The sequence below is a fragment of the Cariama cristata genome, unplaced genomic scaffold, assembly GCF_000690535.1.
Source record: "Cariama cristata isolate BGI_N322 unplaced genomic scaffold, ASM69053v1 scaffold11431, whole genome shotgun sequence".
Classification (NCBI taxonomy): Eukaryota; Metazoa; Chordata; class Aves; order Cariamiformes; family Cariamidae; genus Cariama; species Cariama cristata.
In genome coordinates, this window is record NW_009601044.1 from 53177 (window position 1) to 80991 (window position 27815).

Sequence of the window (27815 nt, forward strand, 5' to 3'; positions counted from 1 at the left end):
AAAATATGCTGAAGTTCCAGTGTTTCTAACTTGGCTCCTTTTCTCCAGTTACTCAAGGCTGCGAGGTTAGTCATTGCTCATTCTGAATCATTGTAAATCCCTTCTGAAACAAACTACCTTTCTTGAGCTATACCACTGCCACCATCCACCCACTCTCTCAGCCCCCTCAAGCTGTTCAATCACTGAGAGGCACAACCTGAAGAAACTCACTCACTTTTCTGTTCTACCTGACTTTTAAGTGAAGTCTTTTAAATCGCAAGTCAGAAGAGAGTTCTACAGCAGCATTTCTTAACTTATAAAAAGAGACTCGTAATACATGTTTTCAATTTTTCTATATTTTCCTATATATTTCCTATATTCCTATATATCCATTATCTAAAAATACATATTAAATATCATGTATGTACGGGTGTGCATCAAGATTCATAGGCCATGTTGAATCCTGCAGTTTTGGGAGGCTGGGAGGATGACAGACTACATTGTATTTCGATAATATTGTTATACAAATTTGGATTTCTTTTTCCTGTTTTAATTACAAACAAATATTTTCACTTGGCACTGACAGGAGTCAAATAAAAAGCCAGCCCTTTCCACCCAGAAGCCCTCATAGACACACACACACGCACTCTGGTGCAGTTGGAGGGCACATTCTTTATTTTAAATATCTGACCTGCGCACACATCATCTGGGGGAACCGTAAATTAAGCCGATTCTGTACAGTACTGGGATTAGAAGAGAAAGTAAATTTATCTGTATTTATTGCCACTGCTTACCTTATCCAAACACACAAGAACAATGAGGTGGTTTTTTGCCTTACACATACTGACCTAATGTTGGCATGTTTCCCACCACCACCACCCCTTCTGGGAAACTCTAACATAAGAACCAAGGTGCATAAAACAACTAATTTAAAACATGGAAGACATTGAAAACAGAACCAGTCATTATACTACTATGAAGAACAACTCCTGTTAATAGAAAGTAAGTTATATGACTATTTTTAATACACTGCATTATGCATTGCACCATGAACGACAAGTTTACCCACCCCTACACAGACAGAAAGGCAATTACATCAGAAAAGGCCTTCTGGAAGGGAAAACAAACAAAAAAAAAATCTTAGGAAAAAGAAATATTTGCATTCCAAATGAAAACCCATCTTTAACCTTCCAATTTCTGGCAAAAGGATTCTGGATCACTGCATTTTTTCCATTACTATTGAAATAACAGATTGCTCAATAGAAAAAAGCTTGCTTATGTGTACAAAAGGAAACTATCCTTGAGTTTGTTTCCAATTGAAAATCCTGGAATCCAGCTACAAAAACGGTACACCGGAGGAAAGAAGTATATGCCAGGAATGGCACATGTATAGCAAAATCATTAACTGTTGAAAGAAAGAATACAGTAAGTATTCCTCCTTGTATGTATCACCAGCACCAGAAGAGAAAGACTATTTAGATGGATGAATCACCCAAACCCAGAAAGTTCTCCGTTTCGGTATGTCACTGTTGTACAGAGTAAGTGGAATTCATCCCCATTACTGATCTGTTTACCTGTTAACACAACTTCCCTCAGGGGCAAAGACGGGTTGGTCAGTCCATTTAAAGAAATTAACCTGACATAATTTGCTCTACAGCTGAGTAGCTGACAACTCATAAAAAAATAAACGGCAAATATATCCCATGCACTGAATGCAAGTTGTGACCTTAACTAGATGCTCTGCTATTTACTTATTTTTCTTAAGGTACTCATTACTGGCCAAGGGTGGTTTTGCTCTTAGAAAAGAGAGTCAATTCCACACCTTTCAGATTACCAATTGGTTCAAAAAACCAAAAATCTCAGTTCATATCTCCCAGTTTTGCTCTCTGTAAGAAAAATCTCACATTAAGTGTTATGACTTAAACCCAACACTTAAATGCATGTTCAAGTACTTCACTCAGGTTCACGTGGCAACTAGAAGCCTTTTTTTCGGTAACTGCTGGCATATTTGTGTGCAACTGGGCAGTTCTGGAATGGCCTCAACATTCACAGGAGGTTTCCCAGATTTATCCTTTTTTATGTTGTGTTAAGATTGCCATTCAGAAGTCATTGTTTTTACTCTTTTTCTCCCTTAAAATATAAAAAAAAAATCCATAAAAGTTACCTACCTGCATTAAATTGTCACGATACGTGCACAGCAATATTTGTAGCATCTGTTCAGCAGTAGAGACAAACATATTTTCTAGCATGTCTATAAGGATGATCTAGTTCATCCACACCACAATGTAAAAACAACAGTACTTGTTCTGCACAGGCAGGATTAAGTAGTCCAGACCAAATAAATGTGGTTACATTCTTTATGCAACCAGATTTAGTGCCTCTGCACTGCATTCCCCAGTACTTCTTGGAAGGCTCATTACCTTGGGCACAGCGCCATGTGAACATGTTCATACTGTTTACAGACCCATGCTGACACTGCGCACATTCATACTGCTCTGAGCCTAAGCAGAATTTGCATTGACTTAGTGTGGACCGAGACACCAATAATGTTTTTCCAGCATTTAGTTTGTCCTCACCCCTCTTAGTTAACAGGGAATTGATTGCATTCACTATTTTTATTCAATAGCTTCAGTGACATCATCATAATATATACTTACCGAAGGGACAAACTACATCAAGATAGCGCAAACGTATTTGGAAGACAGAACAATAATTCAAGAGCAACTTGTTAAATGGGAGGAACTATCTGAAATCAATTAAATTCAATAAAAACAATTGGGAAGTAGGAAACAAGAAAAATTAAGTGGACAAATACAAAATAAAGAGCAATGGCTATAGCAATTCCACTTAAATGACTTAACACCATGCTGCAGTTCTGAGACAAACACCATTTTGAAACCTAACAGGAATATGAGAAGGCCTGGGAGGTAATTATTCTGCTCTGGTGACAGCAAAATCTCAGCTGGATGATATCTGGAAATTGACCACCCATTTTAAAAGAGACCTGCGCAAACTGGGGAGAAGTCAAGAACACAGGTGAAAATTTGCATGAAATTAATATTTGAGACTGGAGAAACAACTGAAGAACCCACTGGTTGAGTTAATTGAAAAACGACAGTGCTGATGGAGGAACAGCCAAGGCCGACAATTTTCAAGTATGTTACAGGCCACTGCAAAGATGACTGTAATTAACTCTTGTGGCCTACCAAAGCTATAATAAAAAAAGATTGAGCTCACAAGAAGTGAAATTTAATTAGATATTAAAAATAATTGTCTCACAGTTAGAAAACATTGGAAGAAGGGAGTCTGGGACTCCCAGCTGTTGAAGTCGTTCCAAAAGCAGCTCTGTCAGCCATCAGGAATGGCCCAGTACATCGACCCTGACTCAGAAGAGGTGCGTAACATCCCCTCCACTTTTTTATCCCATGACTGTTCACACATCCAGATTAATATTACACTGTGATGCAAAACACAGAAACCAGCTTTGACAGGGAGAGGGAAGGCGAGGCCATTTTCACATGACAGCTAAGCCCATCTAACAGCTCACTGATGCCAAAAGGGATGTTCTCCTTGCACTGAGCCGGTATCTGCTTGACTCCACAGTGAAATGGTTCACCTTCCCCATCTGACAGAAAAAGTAGTCTCACCTTGAGGGTATGAACTCATCACTTGCAAGCAGCAATGAGTCTTTGACCTGTTTGAGCAGGTTCACGCAGCTCACCGTGGGTCAAGACAAAAGGCCAGTGCCAGAAGGAGGGAGGGATGCAGGAGCTGTCAGAGACAGACAGCCCTCATATCCCCTCTACTCTAACAAACTTCTAGCACAGGCAGTTGTCTAAAAGCCACAGGCTGGGTAGCAAAACAGCCATATCCTTAACACCTGTATCCCAATTCCTACCACACAGCTCTGGAAACCAAAATTTACTGCCCTGCTGCCACTTGGGAAGGGATGGAGAGTAGGCAACAGCTGCCGCTAGAATCAGGGCTGCTAACTAACTTCAATGTCATTTTTAGACTACATAGGTATTCTGCATATGAGCTTTTGCATTTGTGGCTCGATGCATTGTTCATTCACTTTAGTAATGCAAAAGAGTCACAGGATAAGGCAAAGAGATCGCCTGGATCCGGTTCTTCAGTTCATTTCCTTTGTGCCATCCTGCTAGGGTGTGTCAACGAAAAGTTTAAGTTTGCAGCTAGCAGGAGTGCTATACATCAATTGTGGAGGACCTCTGCAGTGTTCCTGTATCATGCTGTAGCTTCAATTAAAAGCAATCACATAACGTTTAAACAACACTGGACTAAAGGCTCAGCCAGGAGATACATATTTGTAGTTTATTTAAATAAAGAATTTCTAGTAATGATATAGAAGTGATCAGCAACAAATGGAGATGAGATTCAAGAAAGATTAGCCTTAATTTTGCCAGATTTGGGAGAAAAATGCACATCTCTAAGCTATGACTACCAAAGAGGGCTTTACTATAGATTCTTCCTCAGAGCAACAGATCAGCCTTTCCACATGTGCTACTCGGACACGTATTGTTGGAAGAACCTAAGGGCAACTGACATCCTCGGAGCAAATGGATCAAACAAGTTACCAGGAGTATGATCAAACACAAGAAGTGTAACATTTTATATTATTATTGCACAGATTTTCAAAACAAAACCCCCAAGCCAGACAATGATTCCCGAGTGTACACAGTGTGTCAGACACAGAAAGTGGTCTCTATACTATACTTACAATATCTACATCTTTGAACCAGTTCACAAATTAACGATGTCAAAACATGAACCATTTCACAGCCCAGAGGAGTCTCCATTCTTTGCCTTAGGGCACACTCCCTACCACTTCATTTACCTGTAGATACTTTCTGAGTTCAGTGGTGTGCAAGCAGTGCCTGCCCCTGATTCTCCAGAACAGTACTGACCAATTATGCTTTTTTTTTATTTCTTCTTCTCCAGGCTTAAAGTACTTTGAACAAGGCAAGTGATCTCTTCTAATGGTGTGGACATGGTAATCCAGGCTGTGAGGTTACAGCCTGTCATTTTCTTTGCAGTAACTGTATGCTTGGGTTAAGACCAAGCACACAGATGAGGTAGGAGCACTTGATGTCCTTTAAGTTCTCATCCTTCTGATTTGATGGTAATTGGCTCATGTGTGTACACCCTTGGCCTGGTAAAATGAGTCAGCATTCCTAAAATATCTGGCAATACAAACAAACAAACCTCTTAAGGTTAGTTTTTCATACAGACCATTTAATTAGAGAAGCTGTTTCAAGTAAGACAAGGGACTGCAAGTATTTCTTCCCTGTGAATTTAAATTAAGGAATATGCTTCCAAAACAAAATGAAATAAGTGGTTTTGACCAAACCATTGAAAAGTGCATTGAATCTTCCACTAAAATCACAAGAAACATAGCTGTAGAAGATCTTGAGAAGTCACCTGGTCTATCCACTGTATCTCTAAGCAGAATTAACGCTACCTATATTGTTCCTGACAAATGTTTCCCTGAATTCTTCTTAAAACTCTTCAGTGATGAGATCCTGCAATATCCTCTGATGCATTGGTATTCTGACGCATTCCAGTGTCATCTCGGTAAATAAATTAGTGCAGAGTTCTGTATTAATGTTGTCGCAGTTCTTAAAGATACACATACACTATGAAATCTACAGATAAGGTGCTCTAGTAGTAGTGTTAGAGCTTCTGAATTAGAATAATTTTTTTTAAATACTTCAACTAGCAATAGCTTTACAAAAGCTCCTACAATGAGGGAGGAGACAACTTGTCCAAGATACTGTGGCATCACTGGTTTTCTCCACTAGAAATTTCTGTGCACCTGAGTGGGTATGGCATAAGCCACTTTATTCCCCATATGCTTCCCCACAAGGAGGAAAAGATAACAGCTAGACAGAAGCCTTCTGTGGGTCACATCTAGTCAATGTGTCCCCAAATTGATCACAATTATAGCAAAAAGGAACAGATCAGAATACAAGTAGAAATACTTCCCTTTAGAGTAAATATTTTGCTATCTTGTAGCTGCAGAGCGTGACAACAATCCTGATACAACCACACAAAGTTTCATGTGACAAGTCCACAAGGGTTGAGCTTTTATCTAGGTAGGATAAAAAAAAAAATTCCATGAGCAACTTCTGCCCAAGATGTGAAGTTGAATTGTTCTTCCTGTTAAAGCAATGGCTGCCTTGTATTATAAGTGTAAAGAATAACCTGAATTAAAAACAAAACAAACAAAACACCACAAAACACAAAGGAAAGGTCTTTTCATAAACTAAGGTGGCATAGTTAAATCCATGCCTAAAAACTGATTTTAAAACATTTATAAATGTAATGGGCATCTATATGAATTTACTGCCTCCCATAGCCAAGCCCAAGTTTAAAATAAATGTGGGGCAGGAGGGGAAGGGGGAGCTAAAGCCAAGGTTCTCTGCAATATGCAAGATTAGTTTTGAACCTTTTGGTAAGTCACCTAGGAGGAAGAGGACCTGAGAGTACTCTGCAAATTAGAGGTTTTTTTTCCTTCCTTCAAGAGTATGGAAAGTGTCAGGTTTTATATCTGTAATTTCTCATTTTCAGCATTTTTACTGACCATCTGCATCCCAAAATTGTTTTTCTCTCTCAGGTGTCTCAAGAAGAAACCAATGCATCACGTTCTCAAAAACAGAAAGCTATACAGCATGTAATCATCCATGGCAATCATTTCTCTCAATTTGATTCGCTCAGCTGAAATGAGTAAGACTGAGAAAGACATCAAGTTCTGCAGCAGAGCTTGTACCAAACTTCTCTGAATTCCTATCTTGCCATATCAAGACCCACTGAACAAATTTTGTCTGTTGTGCTTCAACCTGATCCAGTCTCTGTCAGGATCTCTTAGCAGTGAGTGAACACAGTGGGGAATGCACACACACAATCTGGAACTCAAATTTTCAGAACACACAATAGAAGGAAACATCTTTCATATGCAGCACTGGAAATAATCAAATCTATTACTAAGTGTCAAAGCATTATGTGATTATCTGGTCCCTGTAACATATGAAGATCAATCTTTCGCTGGAGGAGGAAGATGAAACGCAATGCACTCCAAACACACATCACATCAAGAGCTAGAGAAACAAAAAGGCGCCTATTTCTGCACAGCAGAAAACATGACATGGAATGTTGCATAGAAGTATAGGCATTGCACAAAATGCCTTAGTTTAACAATGAAGCCAGATCCCTTCCTCACTGTACACTCATATATACAGAGCCGAATGAATTTGAAGAATATAAATAAAGGTATGTAGAAGCTCCTAAAGTAACCATGTAACTGAAATAGGAGCTGTTCCGTCTCACACACCCTACAAAGCAAAGTTCAAGACATTAAAGTCCCATGAACCAGAGCATGAAAATAATGATTAATCTGATAATTGCAGGAAGGTCAGGGAGAACAGAGAGACACCCAACATCAAAAAAACAACAGTACTAGGCAAAGAACAGGAACCATGTTTGTCAAAACAACTGATCAATACAGAGCATTATGACAACTAGCCTTTAAAAGCTAGCTAAGTTGTAGACCTCTTCAAGGTATTTTTATATGGCAACTTGATGGCAACGAAGAAAAGCCTTTAGACAAGATAAAATGCTTCAATAGGTAGCAAAAAATGAAATATTCTCTTTGCCCTCCCCCAAAGCAGACAAACTTAAAAGCTCAGTGAGATCTTGCATGATCTGCACAGAAGCATAAGACTTACAGTGAGAATCCTGGGCAGATGGTATCTTTAAAGAACAAGAGGTACTCCCACTAAACTGACAAAATAAAATTCACACCCGCAGCCATCCTTTCCCCCCAATATCACACCATATGCTGCCTACAAGTTTTTACCCTTCCTCAAAACAGATTTCACAAATTAATAACTTAAGGAGTGGGCTAACTGCCAACAAAATTAAGTGCATCCAAATATATTAATATGCGCAAATTATTGTTGATGAATTGGCACAGAGTTATTCCAACAATCCACAACACACAAACCATGCCACATGCTGTTTATGCATATTCCTAGTTTCAGTATATACTGTATCTACCTTCTGTCCACACAAAGCCCAACTCTAGAAGCAGATGCGAAAGAGCAGAATGGAAGGTCATAGTAAATATAATCCAAAAGTGAACCACAAAAGAACAAAACTGAGATGGAGATTACTGGCCTTGTTGAAAATGCCATGCTCTCTGTAATGACATGGAGTTAATCAGGTTAAAATTCAGTAGTAAGTCAAAGTTGGTTTCTTTGGTTTGGGTTCGTTTTTTCAATAGTAAGAAAAAGAATCTTCTCATGCTGCGGGTGCATCTGCCCATCACAAGACGACAAGCACACATTAAGACTGTAATTAGTGTAGCTACATCAGCTAATTCTGAATTTCCTTATCTGGTTCTTGATTTAGAGATGATGAAAGTATCTCTGTATTGACTGCACCACCGCGTAGCAAAAACATACCCTCCATTTCAAGAAAGGCTTTGGTTTTCAGAGGTTCGTTGCATGATATTGACAGAAAGAGCAACAGTCTGTAGCTTGGCGTAGTGTGGTCAGGAAAACAGGAGACATACCTGCTGACCTCAGGGTTCGCTGTTGAAGAAGGGTAAGGTCTGCTGTTTCTTCTGACAGACACAGAAAGCCAAGCACTTTTAGCACATCTGGTTTTCTGTAAGCATCTACTGGTTTGACTTTTTTTTTTCCTTAAGCCAGTTAAACACTACTTTAAAGAAATGCCCTGATAAATTTTCTTCAATTTTAAACAAAGAAACAAAAACCACTTGATCTAAATAAAGGTATCTTGACTCAGAGGGCCAGAATCAAATTCTGGCTATATATTGCTGTTGGGTTTTTCTAGATAAGAAACCTCCCATTCCCATAAAAACCTGTTCAAGCAGATGATGACAAGTGACTAACATTTACTGCATTTTTCATGCTAAAAGCCTAGTGTTTTGACTGCATATTGAAGTTATATAACGACTCAGTGAAGAAAGCACAGCACAGTAAAAAAATTAACTACCATTGGAGACAGAGAGGTAAGACAAATAATTAAGTCAGCAAACATTACACACTTGAAAGCTGAATCAGCATTCGGGGGGGCGGGAGGAAAGGCTTTTTTTGTGCTGCTACCTAGCTGGATCCAAATGATCAAGTTTCACCTGAAGAAGTGCAGAACACTATTTCAGAAAAGTCAAATTGAAGTACTGTCTGTAAACTAAAAGTGATGTGTATGGATCAGTAACAACCATGGATTCACTTTTAAGTAGTCCAGACGAGGGAAACGAGGTTTGAGTTAGAAGTTTGGAACAGGATCCAAACCCTGGATTATGAACCCTGTCTTCTAAGGAATTTCACATTGTGAGCACACACAGTGTATCTTCCTTTCTCTCATATCCCCAAGAGCCACCTAGAGTTACAAAATTAAATTATTTTCTATGCAAGTAATATGAACAGCAATTTTCCAAGACAGTATAACAGAAAAATTCAACCCCAACTGCAACCTGCTTATTTCACATACAAGTAAGTTTTAACTTTGGCCAGGCTGCAGGGGTTGTATTTGAGGTAAACATCCCTGGAGATTAGAATCCCGGCTTGACAAACTTTGATGCTTATGTCAACGTTTCTTCATCTGCAATATTTTATATTACTGCAGGTACACACATGCCTATACATTGGTGTCTCTCTCTGCTCTGATTTCCCTGTTAATAAAACAAGCGAAACAAGCTTTACAGGGAAGGAAAAGAAGTCAAACCATTCACAATTTTTCATATATATTTTTAAAAGAATTCTAAAACCTGTATGAAAGCCCACTACTCCTCAGACAGCAAATATACCCAAAGGTTCTACTCAGCTTGCTATTCTGTTTTGAACTAAACTGCTCCCACATAAAGCCATGCAAATCAAACCCTTCAAGCAGACCCCTGAACCTAAGAATCTCCTCCAGAACACATTTAGTGCATCACTGCAAAAGCCGTTTCCAATGCCAACCTACCACCAAGCTCAAGCTTCAAGGTAATATCTCCTCAAAACTGTTTTTGACATTTTGTTAATTTTCACTGGAAACAAAGCAAAGGCATGGGATTTATTATGTACACAGATATTGCAAAAAAACAATCTCAAACTATCATATTTCTAAGAGCTGCCAGGAATACTCCTGATCTACAAAAGTCAGGTCTGGTGGTTTCTTCAACATTTCATACACTACTGCAAGACCAACTGAAAAAATAAGGGGGGGCCTAACAAGGGCCAAAACTAGCCATGATTTCCTTGAATACATTTTATTTTCCAAGCTATCCCACTACTATTGCCTGATATTCCCCTGAGAAAAGATGTTAACTGGTTTATACTTCAACTTGTTAGAGCATTTTAACTTGAAAGCAGGACTAAAGTCTTGGGGAAAAAAAAAGTTCTTTGTAAAGGGAATCGGTATCCTTCTTTCATTAACAAGCTGAAAAACATGCCCTGCAAGTTACAACTATTCTTCAATCATCAAGCAAAAGATAGGCAAACATTTTATATTAGTTACTTCCAAAGAGCTTTTTTTTCCCCTCTTGGGGAGAGGGACTGTGTATAAAGGCTGAAAAGGAAAGCCATAAACTTTGAGGTTATCTATATACACTACAGCAGAAACAGTAAATGGTATAAGCCAAAAGGTCATTTAGATTTCAGCCTTATTACTGATTTTTAAAAATATGTCAATTGATAAATGCAAGATAACTGACTGATTTTAGCATCTTAGAAGACAAGAAGGAATTCAAGCAATTATGTAATATTTACTTATAAACATATTAAACGAAATAGGCAGCAATACAGGCCACATTATCACTGATGCCAGCTTCTCAGAAATTTGTCTTCTTCACATGGGATCCTAAAAAGCCTGAAAAGTTTGTCTTCTGTTAAAAACTGACTTCCTGGATTACTCTAATTTCAAGCCTTCCTAAGGTGACAATCCAAGAGTAGTTATTCCTTGCTGGCTTTGCTGTAGACAAATGAAACTACAGCTCGGATACAGCATGGCTCGCCGTCAGCAAAAGGAGGTTGCCCCTCACGCCCAGCCACATATCCACATCCCATTGCCGTGCTGTCCCCTAGTCACACCAGCTTCGTGCATGTGTCAGAACCTTTGTCAAGTTGTTGAATGCAGCAACACCGAAGAACATTGCTTTCGCAAAACCACGACCAACAAAAAGCACAGTGTTTTCTGCCGGGTTAATGAACTGAACAGACTCTGCAACCTGCTTGAGAGCATGAGTGAATGCCCAGGAGAGGGTGGGACCATGTGGCTGGAATTCAGGGGAAGTATGGACAAGGGCGAAGAGAAAAAAAGGATTGTCCCCTGATGGAAGAAAGCTGTCTACCTCAGTTGTTGCATATGTCTTCACCCTTAGCAGGTATTAGAGAGAAGTACACTGATAGCTGTGTTGCTTAAAGCATAGCATCAACATGGAGGGAGGGGAGAGGGAAAGATAATAATAAAGTCTTACTCCTTTCATCATAAATGCTTTTTAGAGTTTGGTTCTCTTACTGTTCATTAAAGAGTATGCCCCTGCAAAACCATGACATGAAATGAAAACAAACAGGAGAACTCATATACTGAAAGACATCAGCTTACGTCCTTTCTGAAAGAGGGCCTAAAATTCAATCAAATATTGAGGTAGTAAAGAGCAGAAACCCCCCCTCATTCCTCAGCAAAGCTAGTCTGGGATCAAATAAGCATTCCGAAGAAGTACTGTTAATTCATAAACTTCCAATGTGAAGGTATGATGACTTACTTTTCTATAACTAAAGTTTCTAAGTTTGCTCGCTCCAAGCAGGTAAACACTGCAGGGACTTCAGTGATAATGTGGTTGTCCCTAAGCTTACCCAGGAGCAAATAAATCATAGATAACTCAGTCAATGACTGCTGCGAAGATAAACCATACAAAGTGACATTACAGCAGTGATGCAGATTGCTTTCTGGTACTAGTTTTGAAAACCAGGTGATATGCTCTCAGACAACAATCAATACACAAAAAGGCTACTGAAATATCAAATCTGGAATTTCTTTTCAAAATGTGCTTTGCAGAGGAAAGCTTCATATTTTATATTGCTAAAGAGGTAAACTTTGAAAGTCTAGCAAGACTTTCTGAAAGCAAATCTCAACAAACCTCAGCAAGTAAATAACAGCTTATGTTTTATAATTCTTAAAAGATTCATACCCCTCTAAATTTTTCTTAAAATTCCCTGGGAGCTTTGAGAGGAAAGGGATTTTTTTATTTATTTTTACTATCAGGTTTATCAATTTTAGACCTAGGAAAAGTATTACACAACTCAGTCCAATGGTCAGAGCTCATGACAAGGTAAAACAGGAAGAGAAGGATCTCCCTGATAGATGGGTACCCGTTTTTTATTTTACTAATCCAGCCTTTTAGGAAACAGTTTTCCAGCTAGATAATCATTCTAATTATGAAGTTAGATGAAAAAAATAATCAGAGGAAACATTCACCTGAGTAGTCTTAAAGGTGGTTTTCCTTTCCTTCATCACACAGCAGCCTAAAAAAATTTAAGAATCAAAAGAGGCTTCTATTCAAGGCACACTTTGTGTAGTCATGATTTCAAATATAGAAGTATTAGTGCTTACAAATCAGTAACTTTTAAATTACAGCTAAAAATTTGGTGCTGTACCAAACTATGTTTTTCATTCCACTTTTCCATTTGAGCTACCTTAAGTAGCATTCAACTAGAAAAAGTACCCCAGAAAGCTGGTACATTCACAAAAAACTTCCAAGTACTTACATAGTCTTCAACACCTTAAAATTACTGCTACTTCTACAGAAGCAGAAATGCTCATGGTAGCTTGTCTAGAGAACCAGAAGTATTTTCCAGGCCACTGTTCCTCTTCTCTTGCCACCTCTACATGGGAGCTCTGCTGCAATATTTATTCCACTCATGCTGCTCTTTGTCACATCACACTGCTTAGCATTGCACAGCTGCAAAAACCACCTGCTACTCCCATGTCACTATTGTTTTTGCCACCTCCCCCACACCTCATCATTCTTGCTGAAAAGGATTTGCTCAGTCTCCAATAAAGGCTATCTCCTCTGCCTTTTTGCAACGCTGCAAATGGGAATCCCAGGTGGCTCCTGCTAATTATCCACGTGCCTTGGGAGTCTAATTCTTCCTATTGTTAATAGACCAATCTTTAGCCACAAAGTCACTTCATATGCTAATTAGAGACCAGCTGATCCCAAGATAATACTTCATGTACTCAGGAGAACTGATCTGCTGGGGGTATTAATGACAGCAGAGCAAGACAAGCTTTGGGAAACAGTTCCCAAAAGATACTCTATCACTTTCGCTTCTAGCTCAACCCCACTGTAAAAAATCTGCTTGTGAACTTGGAGCTTGGTCACGACCCTTGCTCACTGAAGGCAGCCTCTTCACAGACAAGACGAGGCTGAAAAAATTAAGATTTTCTTTTTAATTTGTTAGAATCTAATTTAGTAATTGTTAAGTCTTATCCAATTTTCCATATAAAAGTTTTGGTGTTTATAGGACACTTGAAACGCCAGCTTCAACCCAAAATCAAGATAAGCATTTCTATGAATGGAAATGTTCTATGAATTGAATAGCCTAGGCCACGCATCAGTACTGCTGTCGAGAACAACGTACAATAACTTAACGAATTTTCTACTTTGTACTCACCCTCTGCATTCCCCACACTATGCCATCCCTTCAGCCTGATCTAGTTCACCCAAAACCAACTGTGCCAGCACAATGAAAGAGGCAGCATGCTATAGCATCTAGGGCACAACAAGGTCTGAGAACGTCCTGAGCTGACAGTGCTACCAAAGAGCATATGTTTATGCTCTGAGTAGCCTATACACTCTTCGTGAATGTCTGAAATACAGAAACTCTATCAACATTTCAAGTCTGCTGGGACATCAGAATATGAAATGCCCCACAAAATCCACTATACACAAGGATTTTTCATCATGGTTTCCTGCACGTAGATAGCTCAACGTTTCCACTTGGTCAACAGCATGTTCCAAGTGACTTTGAAGATGCCTACAAGCAACAGGGGGAACAGTCCTTTGTTAATATCCCAAAAGGCAGGAATCAGCGCAGTTTCCATAGCCTGTAGCAGTGCCTGATACGAGTTTTCATTTGAAGAGCTATTTGCTCAATGGCAAAATAGTGATTCAAGCAAAGTCACTCACTCCATGTTCTTACTAGTTGGAAAAATATTTATGAGATGAAAACACACACCGTTTTAAAAGATAACCAAGCAAAATTTATGGGTTTTTGTTAAGTTGCCTTTTTTGTTGGGTTTTTGGGTTTTGCTTTTTTGTTTTGTTTTGGGTTTTTTGAGGATGTGAACAAGAAGTTCCTTCTTCAATGGGTTTCAAATTGTCACGTAAGTGGAAACATCATTTCACTTCACTAAATCAAAAGCTAGGAGTTTTGTACAGTATTGCCTCTAATGAACTACCAATTCAATCCTCCATTATAACATATTCATTTCATGACTGAATACTCTTGAGATTTAATTTATGGCACCAATGAAAGTCAAAGGATCCTGCAGCTGTATAAAAGTTAAAACAGCTCAAAAAGTAGCAGACCCATCCAGCTGTTTGAGAATCATCATAAGATTGCTATAAATCGGAAAAAAAAAAAATCCCTTCGTGTACAAAGAACATTCTGCCATAGAGAAGAACATTCACCTAACTGAGCATCATGCAAATAATATAGATGTAACAGGAAACTACGACAAAACATATTTTACCACCTAAGTGTGTTCTAGATAACAAGAACATCAAATTTAATGTATTTTATTATTAGGGCTCAAAATCATATGCAAGTCCTTCACATATAAGTTAAGTGTATCGTTTCAAGGCCATGCCTGTCCAGGTTTCAGAGTATTGTTCCACCTACTTCAGTTGTAATACTAATACACTTGTCTTATATAAATGCTGAGGCATCAGCACAATAACTATTTCAGGAGGTCATCGCAGAGCAGTTAAACATGCCGTCTCCCAACTAACATCAGTGTATCTCCGGAGGTAAGACAGAAAGCAGCAAACACCTCTGGCCTTCCTCTTAGAACAGCTTTGCAGAGAGCATTTTATACATAAAAGGCAGCAGGTTATGCTTTAACAGACTCTCTTGAAAACAGAACTGATAAACAATGTGCAATGCTTATTATAGATGGTAATCAACATCATCTTCATTTTCAGAACCAATAAAATTGGACCTTATGCCTATTCTCCGAGTCATTTACCCACCTCTGAAGATAAACTGGATTCACTAATATTTGCTATGGGATTGATAAACACTTGATGTCAAAAGAATTGAGTATTAGAAAAAGAGAGAAACGGGAATGTCCAGATAATTGCAGTATTTCAGTCTGCATATAGGCTCTTCACTGATCTGAAACCGCAAACAGACAAGTCAATGTGAGGAAAGCGAAGGGAAAAAGACTCTGAAGCAGATATATATTTAGCAGCAGGTTAGAGGGAGAGAAAAAGACTCAAGGACAATGGCAGGTCTTTCTTTCTTCAGCTAAACCCCCAATGTATTTTTGTGAAAGTAAGCTAGTCTTTTGCTTTTAACTGTAGCCCAAAACTCCATTATGTCTCCTGGGTGCTTTGATTTTTTTTTCTCTTTCTAAATCTCAGCACATAGACAGCTCCAGGGCTCAGTAGGAGAAATTATTAAAAGCATGCCTGCAGAAGTAAAGAGATCAGTCATTTCCCTTATCCCCTGTGTTACACAAGCGCTCCCCTACTCGTGCAGCGTTGTATGAGATTTCACGCAACCAGACGTCCTTTTCAAACAGGTTGAAAAACTTAAAATCCTTTAAGAGTAGGCATAGCATTACTTCAAATTGGAAAGAAAAAAAACAGCAATGTGCTTCAATTCTTCAGGGAAAAAAAAAAATATCACATTCACCTTCAAAATTCTATGAAACTTTTTTCTTTGGCCCTGCACAGTCCTGTTAGCTTAAGTAATTTGTAACAGTCTTCACAAAATATACTGGAGTTTAATAAAACACAAAATCCCAGTGTGAACATGATGCAAGCAATCTTTGCCTAGGTATTTCTTCCTAGGCTGCTTGAAGTTTCCGAAGTCCAGATGTTTTTCCAACTGTCTTTTCTGTTCCACTATTGCAAATGCATAGGTCCCTTCTTTAGAATTACCATTCTATATGCACTTTCAACTTACTACAACTTATTCTGTGCTTCTCAGTCCATTTTTCCAAATAAACATACACATATTTTGGATTAAATATGACTTACTGTATTAGAAACATGACATTACAAGTTTTAGCAGTTATGTTCAGTGTATTTTAACAAAAGCAAATACGCTGAAAGCATGACACGTTCTCATAAAAAAGTAGCTTAAAAATTAGAAAAAAAGCTTTTTAAACAGTTTCCTACTTCCAGTGTCTATAGCTACATCTCCAACCTTGTACCGACACCATTAAAATGTTACTGTGCATTTAGAAGTAGAGCAAAATGCCCAATAATCTTAATTAGAGCTTGTCAGGAACCTAGTTTTAACCTCCTACACCCCCAACTTAAAGAGAGCAGAAAAAAATTGGAAAAGGCTGTTCATCACCCTTACCCAAATACTCTCCAGCCTTAAGAAGACATGCCCGCATTTCAGAGTTCTTTGCTCCAGACTACTGAACTCTAAACATTAAACATTAGATATGCATTTCAAAACTGCTACTTGACACACATTGGAGAACAAATTATATCTTTTCAGAGTCAATATGAAATTGAAGACACCCCACTTAGAGTTTAGAACATGAAGCAGAAAGACATCACTCTGCTTATTCTGTCTGCTAAAACCAGAGTTACCAATAGACTGCTAGCGTTAAAGACACATCTCAACTACAGCATTTCCCTGCATGGGATCTCTGATGAAGACTGAGTTGAGATAACATCAGTGATCTCTCCTAAAGTCTTTAAAGGCATATTGTCAAAAAAAGTTCTGTTTTGTAGCTGTGACACAAATGAATCACCATCAGTACCTGAAATAGCAGAGCAGATATCCTTCTACAGCGAGTAAAAAGTAGTGTAAAATAAACTTATTTTGTTACCCTTATGGGTTAAGGAAATCCACTACAATTATCTCAGGGTGAAAATACTTAAGGAAAAACAACACAGAATTTTGAACATACAAGTGGCTGAGAGGGGGCTTGGGAAAGATTTCTAGGACTTACCTATGGTGCAGTTTGTGGTTATTTTTCTCCGCTTGGGGTTGTGTCGTAGCAATTCTAACTCTCGTTTGGTTGGCTCCCATGTTGAATACTTCTCTCCAATGCCTAAGCAGATGAAAAGAAAGTTTCAGGAAGTTGTTTAGTAAAAGGACTAAAAATTCTGTTCAAGTAAAAGCTTTCAACATGCTGTCCATTAGGTTAGATTCAATCTATGTACAACTACAAGAAACTGATTTCTTTTTACCCCTCCCCTCAAAAATACTGCTCAGAAAGATATCAACCAATCCTTCAACAAATAAGAACTGAAAGAAGAAAAGCACTTCTTTAATTATAAAGAATACCTAGCACAAATAAATTTTTCATTATTGGATTATAATCCTCCTTTCAGTTAAAAAGAAATTCCAGCACAAGAATAAATCCACTATTACTCAAAAATGCAATTCTTTGTGCTCTGAGGAGGTCAAACGACAGAACCACCATATGATTTTAGAAGAACCTAAAGAGAAATTTTACAGGATAACCAAGAAATCTCATCACCGAACTTTGACAAGTTATTAAATAAATGAAAACTGACCCAACTTAATGGACAGATACAGGCTTAATATTTACAGATGAACAGAAGATTTTAGTAATTTGATATCCTAAACAGTTACTACATGTCTTAAGATATACCATTACAGAGTATGACCTCTACTTATAAGCATTGATATAGGATTGGACATGAGCAAGTTCTAATATTTGAGATTCATTTTACCGACATATCTAACATTACCTAAAAATGCAATTAGTAGTAGGTTTAAACACAACCCTCCCCCCCATACAACCAACCAAAACGCTTCAAATACTTAACAACCCTTTCTCATGAGCTGCAGCTAAAATCTGTCATTATTCTCTTTAAACAGCAAAATTGTATTTCCAATACATTTCTTTTGTTCAAAGGAAAGTGCAGTAGAAATGAGTTGGCTAAGTAGTACGATGAATAGATCTGAAGTAAGCACAGAGTTGTGTTCAGTGTAAATTTGATAGAAGAAAAATACAACAGTGAAGACTCATGTGCTGACCAGCTAAGTACTGCTGCAGCATTCTATGTAGCACAGAGAAATTACTATGCAAGGTCAATTACAGTGAGTCACAAAAGTATCTTGGCATTAAAAATAAAGAATAGTAAGATGACAAGCAATCTATTCTAAAACTGAGGATTAAAGTCAATTAAGAGTTATTCTTCACAGAATGCATGGAGCAGAAACAGTGCTGTGCTAAAGAAAATAAATTATAAATCATACATATAAAAAGAAGGAGAGTAGAAAATATAGCTAGAGGCTTACACATTCTGCATAATATACATTAAATTTTAATAGCTCTTTGATCTTCATTTTCAGAAATAGCTATGCTTGTCAGAAGCTACCCACCCAAAAATGTTCAATTTATAGTTACTACTGACCCTCTAGGTTCTAGTAATAAAAGGTCTCATTTTCAGATTCTTGAGGACTAGAAAATTCTTATTTACATGGATGCACCCATCTCTCACTTCATTTGATTCAACAATAGATTATGCAAGAAGCATAAGAAAGAATACCAGAATCATATAGTCCCTTTCCTTTATCCAAGGTTCAGCATCAAGCTACACACCCAGGAAAACAGAAATGGAAACTAATTACTGTGTAACAGATTGATGAGATAAAACAGCTGTAACGCTTTGAATATACTATACAGTACGCACAGGCAAACGAATGAAGCAACTTTAGAGACGCACATATGGACAGTTCACATATGACAGAACATTGGCTTGCAACAAGTTTTGTATTAGATGTCTTCAGCAACCCTTTTCATATTTGTAATACTCTCTTAGGAATTTATATAAATTGGTTTGTAAAAAAGCTCAAAATAATTTTCAACACCATGTTAGTACCAGTGATTGCACTGGCCAGCTGTAAACTTGAACTCTTGCATTTGGGTTCACTGTAGTTTAAACATGGCCAGACACAGTTAGTATAATCTGACAATGGGATGAAAACTCGTAATACCACCCCCCCGGATACGTTTAAATCAAATATTACAAAATTCATACCTGGAAAACACATGTGCGCTCAACTTTAGGCATGCAATAGTTCCACATATGTCAGCGGGACTATTCATATATCTTTTTATATATATCTATATATAATTATATAGCTTAAATGCTTATAAAGGATGGGGATCAAAGCATTTCACAAGAGCAACTCTTCAGATAAAGTTAAACATGACAGACTGAATTACTTTGCAGGATTCTGGGTGAATCAAATCATTGTTCAATTACAAAGAAATGAAACCAAACAGAAAACCATGTACAGTTAATGCCACAACAAACAGAGCAAAACAGACAGAAAACTTTCTTATAGAAGTCTTTCATTAGAAAGAGCACAAGTTAAGTCAGAGGAAGAAATTTAAAAGTGTTCTGTTCCAGCTATATAATTTAACAAGAATACTGAGGTTTTATTACTCTTGAAAATTTGGGGGGGGAAGACAGAACCATTTATTAAGAATGGTTCGGTGTTTAAAAGTTTTAAAAAAAACCAAACCACCAGACAAAGAAGGAAAAAGGTTTAATAAAAGGTTTAATAACACCCACAAACATGCCAAAAACTCCAATATAAACTACCTTAAACAAAGATTTGCAAAACATGCACAGGTTACCATTATCAAGTAAAGGAAAGTAGCGTTATAGGAGTGAAAATTCATAATTTTAAAAGTTACGCTACAAAATAGCCAGAGATTCAAGTCAGCACATGAAATCTCCATCCAAGAATCAATTTTATTAGGTCAAATACACAAATTGTCATTTTTCAGAGACTTTATCAGGGACATATGCATGAGTGAAGGAAAAAGCGATGAAGGCTTTAGTTTATAAAAGTCACAATTTTGCAAGTAATCATTAATATAGATTGTTTACTTTTCTGTACTTCAGCAAATCCCCCTTTTTTCCCCTCCCAAAAATCCAAACATTAATTACAACAAAGGGCTCCACGTATTCTCACCTCCCTTGTTATCAAAGAATATTCAATACCAGAGGAAAAAAAAAGTAGTAGACTTGCAAGTTGTTCAGAGTTGTATCATATAACCCTGAACTACAGCTGGACATGGGAACTCATCACACTAAGAGTTAATATTACAAGAGTATGAAATGAATCTCATGATATTTGGGGTGTTTCTTAAAGTTTTTTCTCCAGGCATCATGTTGTTATGTGAGCATCTGTTAAAGTATGATAATAATACTATATATAAAGTGTATATATATATATAAAGTATAATAACAATAATATAATACCCTTCAAGGACTGTGGACAGAAGTTTGAAAACATACAGCAATGACACTCCAATTTTTAAGCCAATCTCAGTTTTTGCAGACTGGATTCACTTCTTAAGTTCTTTAAGTTGGCAACACTATCTGAGGTAAACTAACTCTGTGGTAGAAATATAAAACCAAGACACTGAGTTTCGGGTTTGTACTAATCTTGACATTCAGATTGGAGGAAGAAGGGTTCCTTCCCCCTTTACACTTTATAATCTTTTAGATAACATGAGTCACTATGGGAAGGAGAGGATGGATTGAAGCAACGGAGAAAGAAGGAAAAAAGAAGACATAATTCTCCATTATTTCTCCCATCTATCTCCCTTTCTCATTCCTCAGATAAATTTGTGGGGAAACACACATGGTTTCATGTTAAAAAGCCATAAAGCAAAAAGATCCTATGCTGTGACTTTAAAGAAAAACTGTTTATACTGTGTACTCCAGTAACTTAAAGTATATTGTTGTCTACTCCATTTTATATCTTCATTGGTCATTACAGATTGGTTCTCCAGGGACAGAAGATGCAATGTGCATATTCATACGAGTATGCATTCATATATATATTTAATATGTCATTCATTAGTCAGTTAACTAGTACAGAGAAGGTTTTCTGCCTGGCAGTTCCTCTCAGTGATTCTTCCCTTCACTGCACAACTCTGTGGTCCAAGATGACAAGATGAACAATCTCGTAGCTGTAATTACCCTAGAATATAAGCTAGAGCAGCCTGACATCCACTGGAGGACAAAGCGGCTGCATCTCAGTCCAGAAGGCACAAATATATCATTTGCTAAGGACAACATAATTAAGAAATTGCTCTTTGAATTTACATATTCAAAAGTAAAGAACTGGGGGCCTTCCTCTTCTATAGCATCATGAAGAAGTGTTTTGTCGTAGCTGATTAATCTGGTGCCCAAAACAACACGGTTTAGAAGCATCTGAAGGAGTTTTCAGAAGAGGTGCATAGCCTAAATGAAAGGTTTAAAACACGTTTCCATTTTGTCTTGCTTTGAAAAGCAGTGCTTTGCGCTAAAGCATTTTAAGCTGTATTTTCCTGTTCTAGGACTTACTGGCAATCTCACTATCCTTTGCTCTGACTCAACTCCCTCAAAATGGGGAATAAGCAGAAAGGAGAATGGGATCTGTAGTACAAACTAAGTAAAAGCAGCTATACTTTTCACATGCCATCAGAAAAGCTCTAGTTAATACGATGTTAGCTGCTATTTTTAAAATTGGAAATGAGGTTAAAAATGGTTTGAAGTCATATCAGCCCTGACTAAGGCTGTCACATTGAAACAGGATGCCATGGATTCAGCCAGAGACATTACTAGACAGAAGTCATCTGTCTTCAAATACAGACTTTCCCACTTTAAGAAAACATACCCCCTAGAGGCCACTGGAAATGGAAGATGACAAGCTTTTATAACTGATGCTTAAAAGCTACTCAGTTTAAGATAAATGTTACTTCCTTTCCAAAAAAAAAAAGGAGAAAACGTTTGTTTTGGAGTAGGTCTATCAAGGAAAGGGCATATGAAATCAAGTCTGCTGTAATTATTCAATCATTGGAACATATCCAAACAAGAGCAAAACAATTTGCACGACAAAACTGGCATTCTTAACTGTGATTCATGTCTAAAATGGCAGGATAATCAGCAAAGGGACGCTTGTTAGTGAAGTGCGTCGCCAGCCCACGCCTCTTACCTGTCATTGTACACTGGTAGTGAGAAACCACTGTTGGGGTGAAGGCTAAAAAAGAAAAAATTAGGGAAAGCAAACTGAATAAAACAAATGTGTGTACATATATTTGTGTGTAAATATTTCTACATAGATACTGTGCGTGTACCATGAAAGCACAGGTGTGTAAGTAAGCTGGCACGTTCTATTAAAACAAAACAAAAACAAAACCAAAAAAACAAAACCAAAAAAAAGATCACACACAAGGGCGGCATTTCATGTGAGGGGAACAAATTTATTGCCTATAGCACGTAAATAAGCCTAAAGGAGCAGACTGTTACATTTTCTACCTAATACAGATCTGACTGATATTATGCAAGTTCTGCAGGATTAATGTTAGATATTTGTATATTTTTTGCAATCAAAAATAAAATATTTTTGCTACAATTAGGTGTGGCGCACATGTTAAACTAACAGTCTAACTCCTGGAAAGTAATATCTAGGCATCTTTCTCTCCCATGCCCTGCACTACTATCTCTAAAGTGTTCTTTCTTCCCCTTACTGTTTTTTTGCCATTGACAAATGGGAGGGACAGGTATGATTTAAAACAGAAATAAGAAATTCAGGCATGAAAACCAAACCTTGTAATTTCCAAGCTTTTCGTTGTTCTTCTTTGGCAATTTGTTCCATGTCTTTGTCGTATATGTAATCTTGACACATAAAGCAGTATATACCCCCATACAAAAGGTCTATGGCTGCAAAACAGAAGGGAAGTTGGGGAGGAGGAAAAAAGACGTGAGTTCATAAACTAGAAGACATTTTAAAGCAGGCTTCCAAGTCAGACCCTCTTTCTTCTCAGTAGTCCACAAAAAGTAAAATCTGTACCTTAGAATCTGGAGGGGAAAAAGAAAAAAAAAAAGAAAAGAGAGAGAAAAAAACAGAGAAATTTTTCAGGTTACAGTACGAGTTATTCAATTGCTTCTGGCACAGCAAGAAAACTGTGCAAGACAACAAAGCATTAGCTGCCTTCAAGTTGTTTGTAATTCACAATATACCTTTCAAAGACATAAGTAACCAAAAGGCATAATTAAGGCAGTGACTGACTCCAATACATGCAGAACTAGTACTGTAAGATTTGATATGCAAGTTTGAATTGTCTTTTTCTAAGACTTCAGTAATTTCTATTCAAAACCATTAAAATAATTAGAAAGTACCTATTTAAAATCCAAATGAAGGCTCAGACAGAAGACAGCACTGAAAACTCAAAGATACTTGTCCAGGGGAATGGTTTCCTGGAGTAGTTTATTCCACAGCTTATATGTATCTCAATTTTTCTTGTTTCACACACCCTTTTAGAATGGACATATGCACACTGACCAATATTAAAAATATTTTTCTTACACAACCCTAAACAAAATAAAGCCAAGAAATGAAATAAACCAGCTAACTGGGAAATGACATTTTGCTTCAGCATATACTGATGAGGTAGTGCAAACTAATCATAGCAAATTGCTGATTTTCAGTACATAGATATGGAAAAAAGGCACAATCAGGGGAAAGTTAAAAAAAAATTCAGTGGGCACTAACAAATTCTTAGCCAGTTACCAAAATACAAACTGCCTCTGACAGTTGAGAAACACATCACCATTCTCCATCAAGAATTTATTTCCAAATTCCTTTTACTTTCAAGTAAAAATTCCAGATAAAAATTATTAATTTCCAGGTAAAAATTTATTTCCAAATTCCTTTTATGTCCAGATAAAGAGCATTATTAAAATAATCTCACTACAGTGGAAACTTGATTTAAACAAAGGAAACCATTACCACATTAGATGGCCTAGAAGACGCAGCACTGAATTACTCTGAAGTCATAAATAAGCCAAACCGCGTGTCACGCAGCAGAAATTTTGCTGTCAGTCTCATTAGGCCAACAAAGGTAAAGTCTTTGTGCTCCCCTGTAACGTGGGCCACTGCTCGTGGTAAGGTTTCTTGGAAGAGTTAATGAGCTTGGTAAGGTTTCTCTTTCTAACCGCGTCTCATCCATCCTTCACAACCTCTACCCCTCTCAGAACCTGCTACCCCCTCTCCTTCGGGTCCTGTGCACACTTTTTTTTTTCTCCTCTTCCTCTTTCAAAATCACTTTTTCAATGATTATGTCAAATTGTTTGCTACTTCTCCTACTACATAATAAAAAGAACAATTACTTTAAACAAGTTTGCATAATGTCTATTGGCTGTCATCTTGCTTACGTGCTTCATTCTTTCATTTTGTCTATTTGGACCACAATTCATTTGTGGAAGAGGGTAAGGGCTGCTTGCATTACCTTGTGTAATGTCCAAACACCAGAATTTTCACTCTGGTGCCCAGAGGACTTAATAAACTCCTTTACCAGAATACCACAAAAGGGGTGAGAATCTTCGCTGCAGTGGAGATCAGTAACAAAACACCATGCAATTGGTGGGGAGGGGGAAATCACAAGCTACAGAGTATTGGAGTTATATAGTATTTACGCCACTATCTATTGCACCACCAGTTACGCACAGTTTAAGAAAGAATTGTTGAAAACCGGAAGTGTTGGTCTCAAAACACAAAATCAAATATTGTTCTCCATATGTTTTTTAAAAGGTCCCACACACAGCTCCCCCCCTACCCCACTCCAAATAATAGAACAGGGCGAGCAGAATATTAAATAAATAGGATTCCGTGAGCACTAATATTTTCAAATCTACCATCAGAATTGCTAGGCATATGTCGTGCTCAGAGGATTTCTTACTTTTCTCAGCTTTCTGGATTTACATGCATGAGTGATGAAGTATAGATGTCAAGATGAAAACCAACAAGAGACCACCTTACACAAACCACTTGTTCAGAGCAGAATGAATTTCTGGTGTAAAGAATCAGAAAGTTTAAAAGAAACACTGGCGGAGTAAAAGCTGTAATTGTCCAGCGCCTGATTAAGGACTCTTGAGAAAGCGTCCTCTCTCCAGTATACTTATGTGAACAATACAGTTGTATGTATGCCAACACTTTCAATGTCATTAAAAAGACTGCAACAGATTTTGGACAAATTACCTCAAGCACCAGTGACAAGACGGCCATACAGGCCTGGTTACAGCACAAAGGGCAGGCAGGAGTTTCTCATGAAAGCCAAAACACGGATGCTCAGTTTCAGGATTCTAGGAAAAGAGGCCACTAGTAAAGTTTGCAAGTTAATTGTTTCAAATTAGTATAATTTAATTTTTTCCCTTAAAATATACTTTAACTTTCTTATTCTGGTCATCTTGAGGTGAAAAAGAATGTTTTCTTTAGGGCAAAGTGTAAAACACCCACTACCAAGTCACTCTGGTAAGTCACCATGCCCGTGGAGCTGGTCTGCAGGGCCTGGCAGGCGCTGGGCAGAGGGTCCCCAATGGAGGAACCACTGAAGGGACTGTCTTACTGATAGAAATTCTTCCAAAGCAAGCAATTCGTTAGCACTAACTGAAGTTACACCACACCAAAAGGACAAAGTCCATACAAAGCTTTCTCCCTCAAAGGATTTTTTGGGGGAGTGGCAAAATAAACTTCATCTTTTTGTTAGCAACAGGTTGTAACTTTTTTTTTTTAATAAACTGCTGTGAAGCTCTACCCCAAACTGAAACACCTGACCAGAAAATTTAGTAAAAAACCACAACGACAGTAAAGTGTGAGAAATGCAAGTGTAACAAATGTTATCATTTGCATTAGTACTTGGGATGACAAAACTAACAGAAACAGGCCTCAAATTCATAAAAAGTTTGGGAACTGCTAGCCTAGAAACATCTAAATTTTTCAGATTAATCCACTGCCAACTCTGCCGTGATGCCCCACATTCCTCACGATGAACATCTCTTTTACGAGGCTCCTCCAGAATGGTTGCTACTCCTACCTTCCAGTATCTGCTTTCCCTAACACTGCTACTACCCATCTCGGGAGGGGGCAGGGGGGTGAAACCAGGGTACTTTAATTCAGTTTTATCTTAATACACACACAGAATTTATTACACTGGAAAAATAAAATGTACATTCAGTAGAAATACACTTTTTTCTTTCACAGAGAAGAACCAGAAGAAATTTAAAAGAATCATAATGTCATTTTACTAAATTTGATCAATCTAGTTTCCTGTTTCAGGAATGCAAAATACGTACTTGTGGATGACAGGCAAAGTAATTTAAGAATGAAAAGGCCTCTTGGAATGTAACATTTTTCTTTGTCTTTATACCTTCATGCTGACAACAGGCTACCCTTATTTTAAAGTCAGATCTCCTCGTATCCCTTCATATACAAAATTTTTAAGCAGCTGCAACACAAGAAAGTCAAAAGATATCCCATTTTTCATTTAAAAATAAAGCTATCAGCCTGGAGAAACAATGAGGCACCACAGAAGATCACGCAGGAATGAGAGCAACTTTATCTACTGGTACAAGTGACAGTTAAGTTTCAAAAGACAACAGCTCAGAGGTGAAAGTTTTAATTTAGGCAGCAAAAGGTCTTCAAACTCTCCCTCTGGGAGCCAAGTGAAGTGTTTTGTTGAAGCCTGAGTGCTTTACTTTGCCAAATATATCCACTGACATCCTTGTGAAAATGTTAAGAGACCAGAGATGACTGGAACATAACAACAATATGGGAAAAAGCAGGGAAGCGTGCCACATCCAGAGCGTGCACGTGTGCACGGGCACGTCTCATCCAGTTAAGAAACTTCTATATTCAGTTTCGAAAGACCCAGGTGAGCAGAATTAGCTTGCTCAGTTGAAAATGGGATACTCCACCATAATATATGGCAGCCTTCCAACAGGTATGACGTATTTGTGAATCATGATTTGGCATCATCTTCCTTGGAAGACTGGTTGCATCCAAGTAGAATAAAACATACAGCAATTTGGAATTCAGGTCAATTTTTACCTGTATTGAAATTAATTCCATCATCAATTTCTGTGACTCAACCTTGGCATGTTATCAATCTGAACTCAACACACGCTCATATTCTATGCAAGTTGCCTACATTTTCTTCAACTTCTGTAACAAAGGAGACTAAATCGGCAATTCTTTTAGACAGTATTCTAAGTCAACATCCTAAGCTAATTTGTACTCCCTAATTTCTCACCTTAAGGGTTAATCATTAAACCAGTTTCAGGTAATAGTCTCAAATTCACAAGAAGTGATTTGCTAGACTTCAGCCAGTTCTCCACTTGTTCTTCTATCTGACATACTAGCACAAAACAAGCATCCGATTGCCTTCCTCCCGTTTTGCTGGCACTTGGAACCTGCATTACAGGTCACAATTCTTAAACTGATAAGACATTAAGGTCTACTGGTACGAGCAAGAAAATCTTACTAATCTCAATAACAAACAACAAAAAATGAAACCCTGCCCAAAAAAAACCCAAAACATAAAAAACACCCAAAACAAAATGAGGCCAAAACACACTAGCAGACTGATCTATTACATCAATCAACTTACATATTTGACTGTCTGCCAGGAACTAGGAAGCTGACACATTAAAGGCTATTCATTCTTTTCCTTATCCTCTCAGTCTCTATCAAGATCATCACAGCCTTATCAACTCTCCTAGTCACAGACTTGGGAAGAAAAGG

At 37.7% G+C, this 27815-nt stretch overlaps 1 protein-coding gene across 2 annotated transcripts in view; it reads right to left on the bottom strand.

The window, feature by feature from the left end:
• The window catches only part of LOC104169387 (ubiquitin carboxyl-terminal hydrolase 22), a 71648-nt gene that overhangs the window by 35308 nt on the left and 8525 nt on the right, over positions 1 to 27815 (bottom strand). The window contains exons 2-4 of one of the 2 annotated variants that reach the window (XM_009710291.1): positions 22844 to 22957; positions 22230 to 22274; positions 17206 to 17307 (exon numbers count right to left, since the gene is read on the bottom strand). In XM_009710291.1, coding sequence (XP_009708593.1) covers positions 17206 to 17307; positions 22230 to 22274; positions 22844 to 22957 — 261 coding nt within the window. The remainder of the gene's footprint in view (positions 1 to 17205; positions 17308 to 22229; positions 22275 to 22843; positions 22958 to 27815) is intronic. The other variant, XM_009710292.1, reaches the window with a different exon arrangement.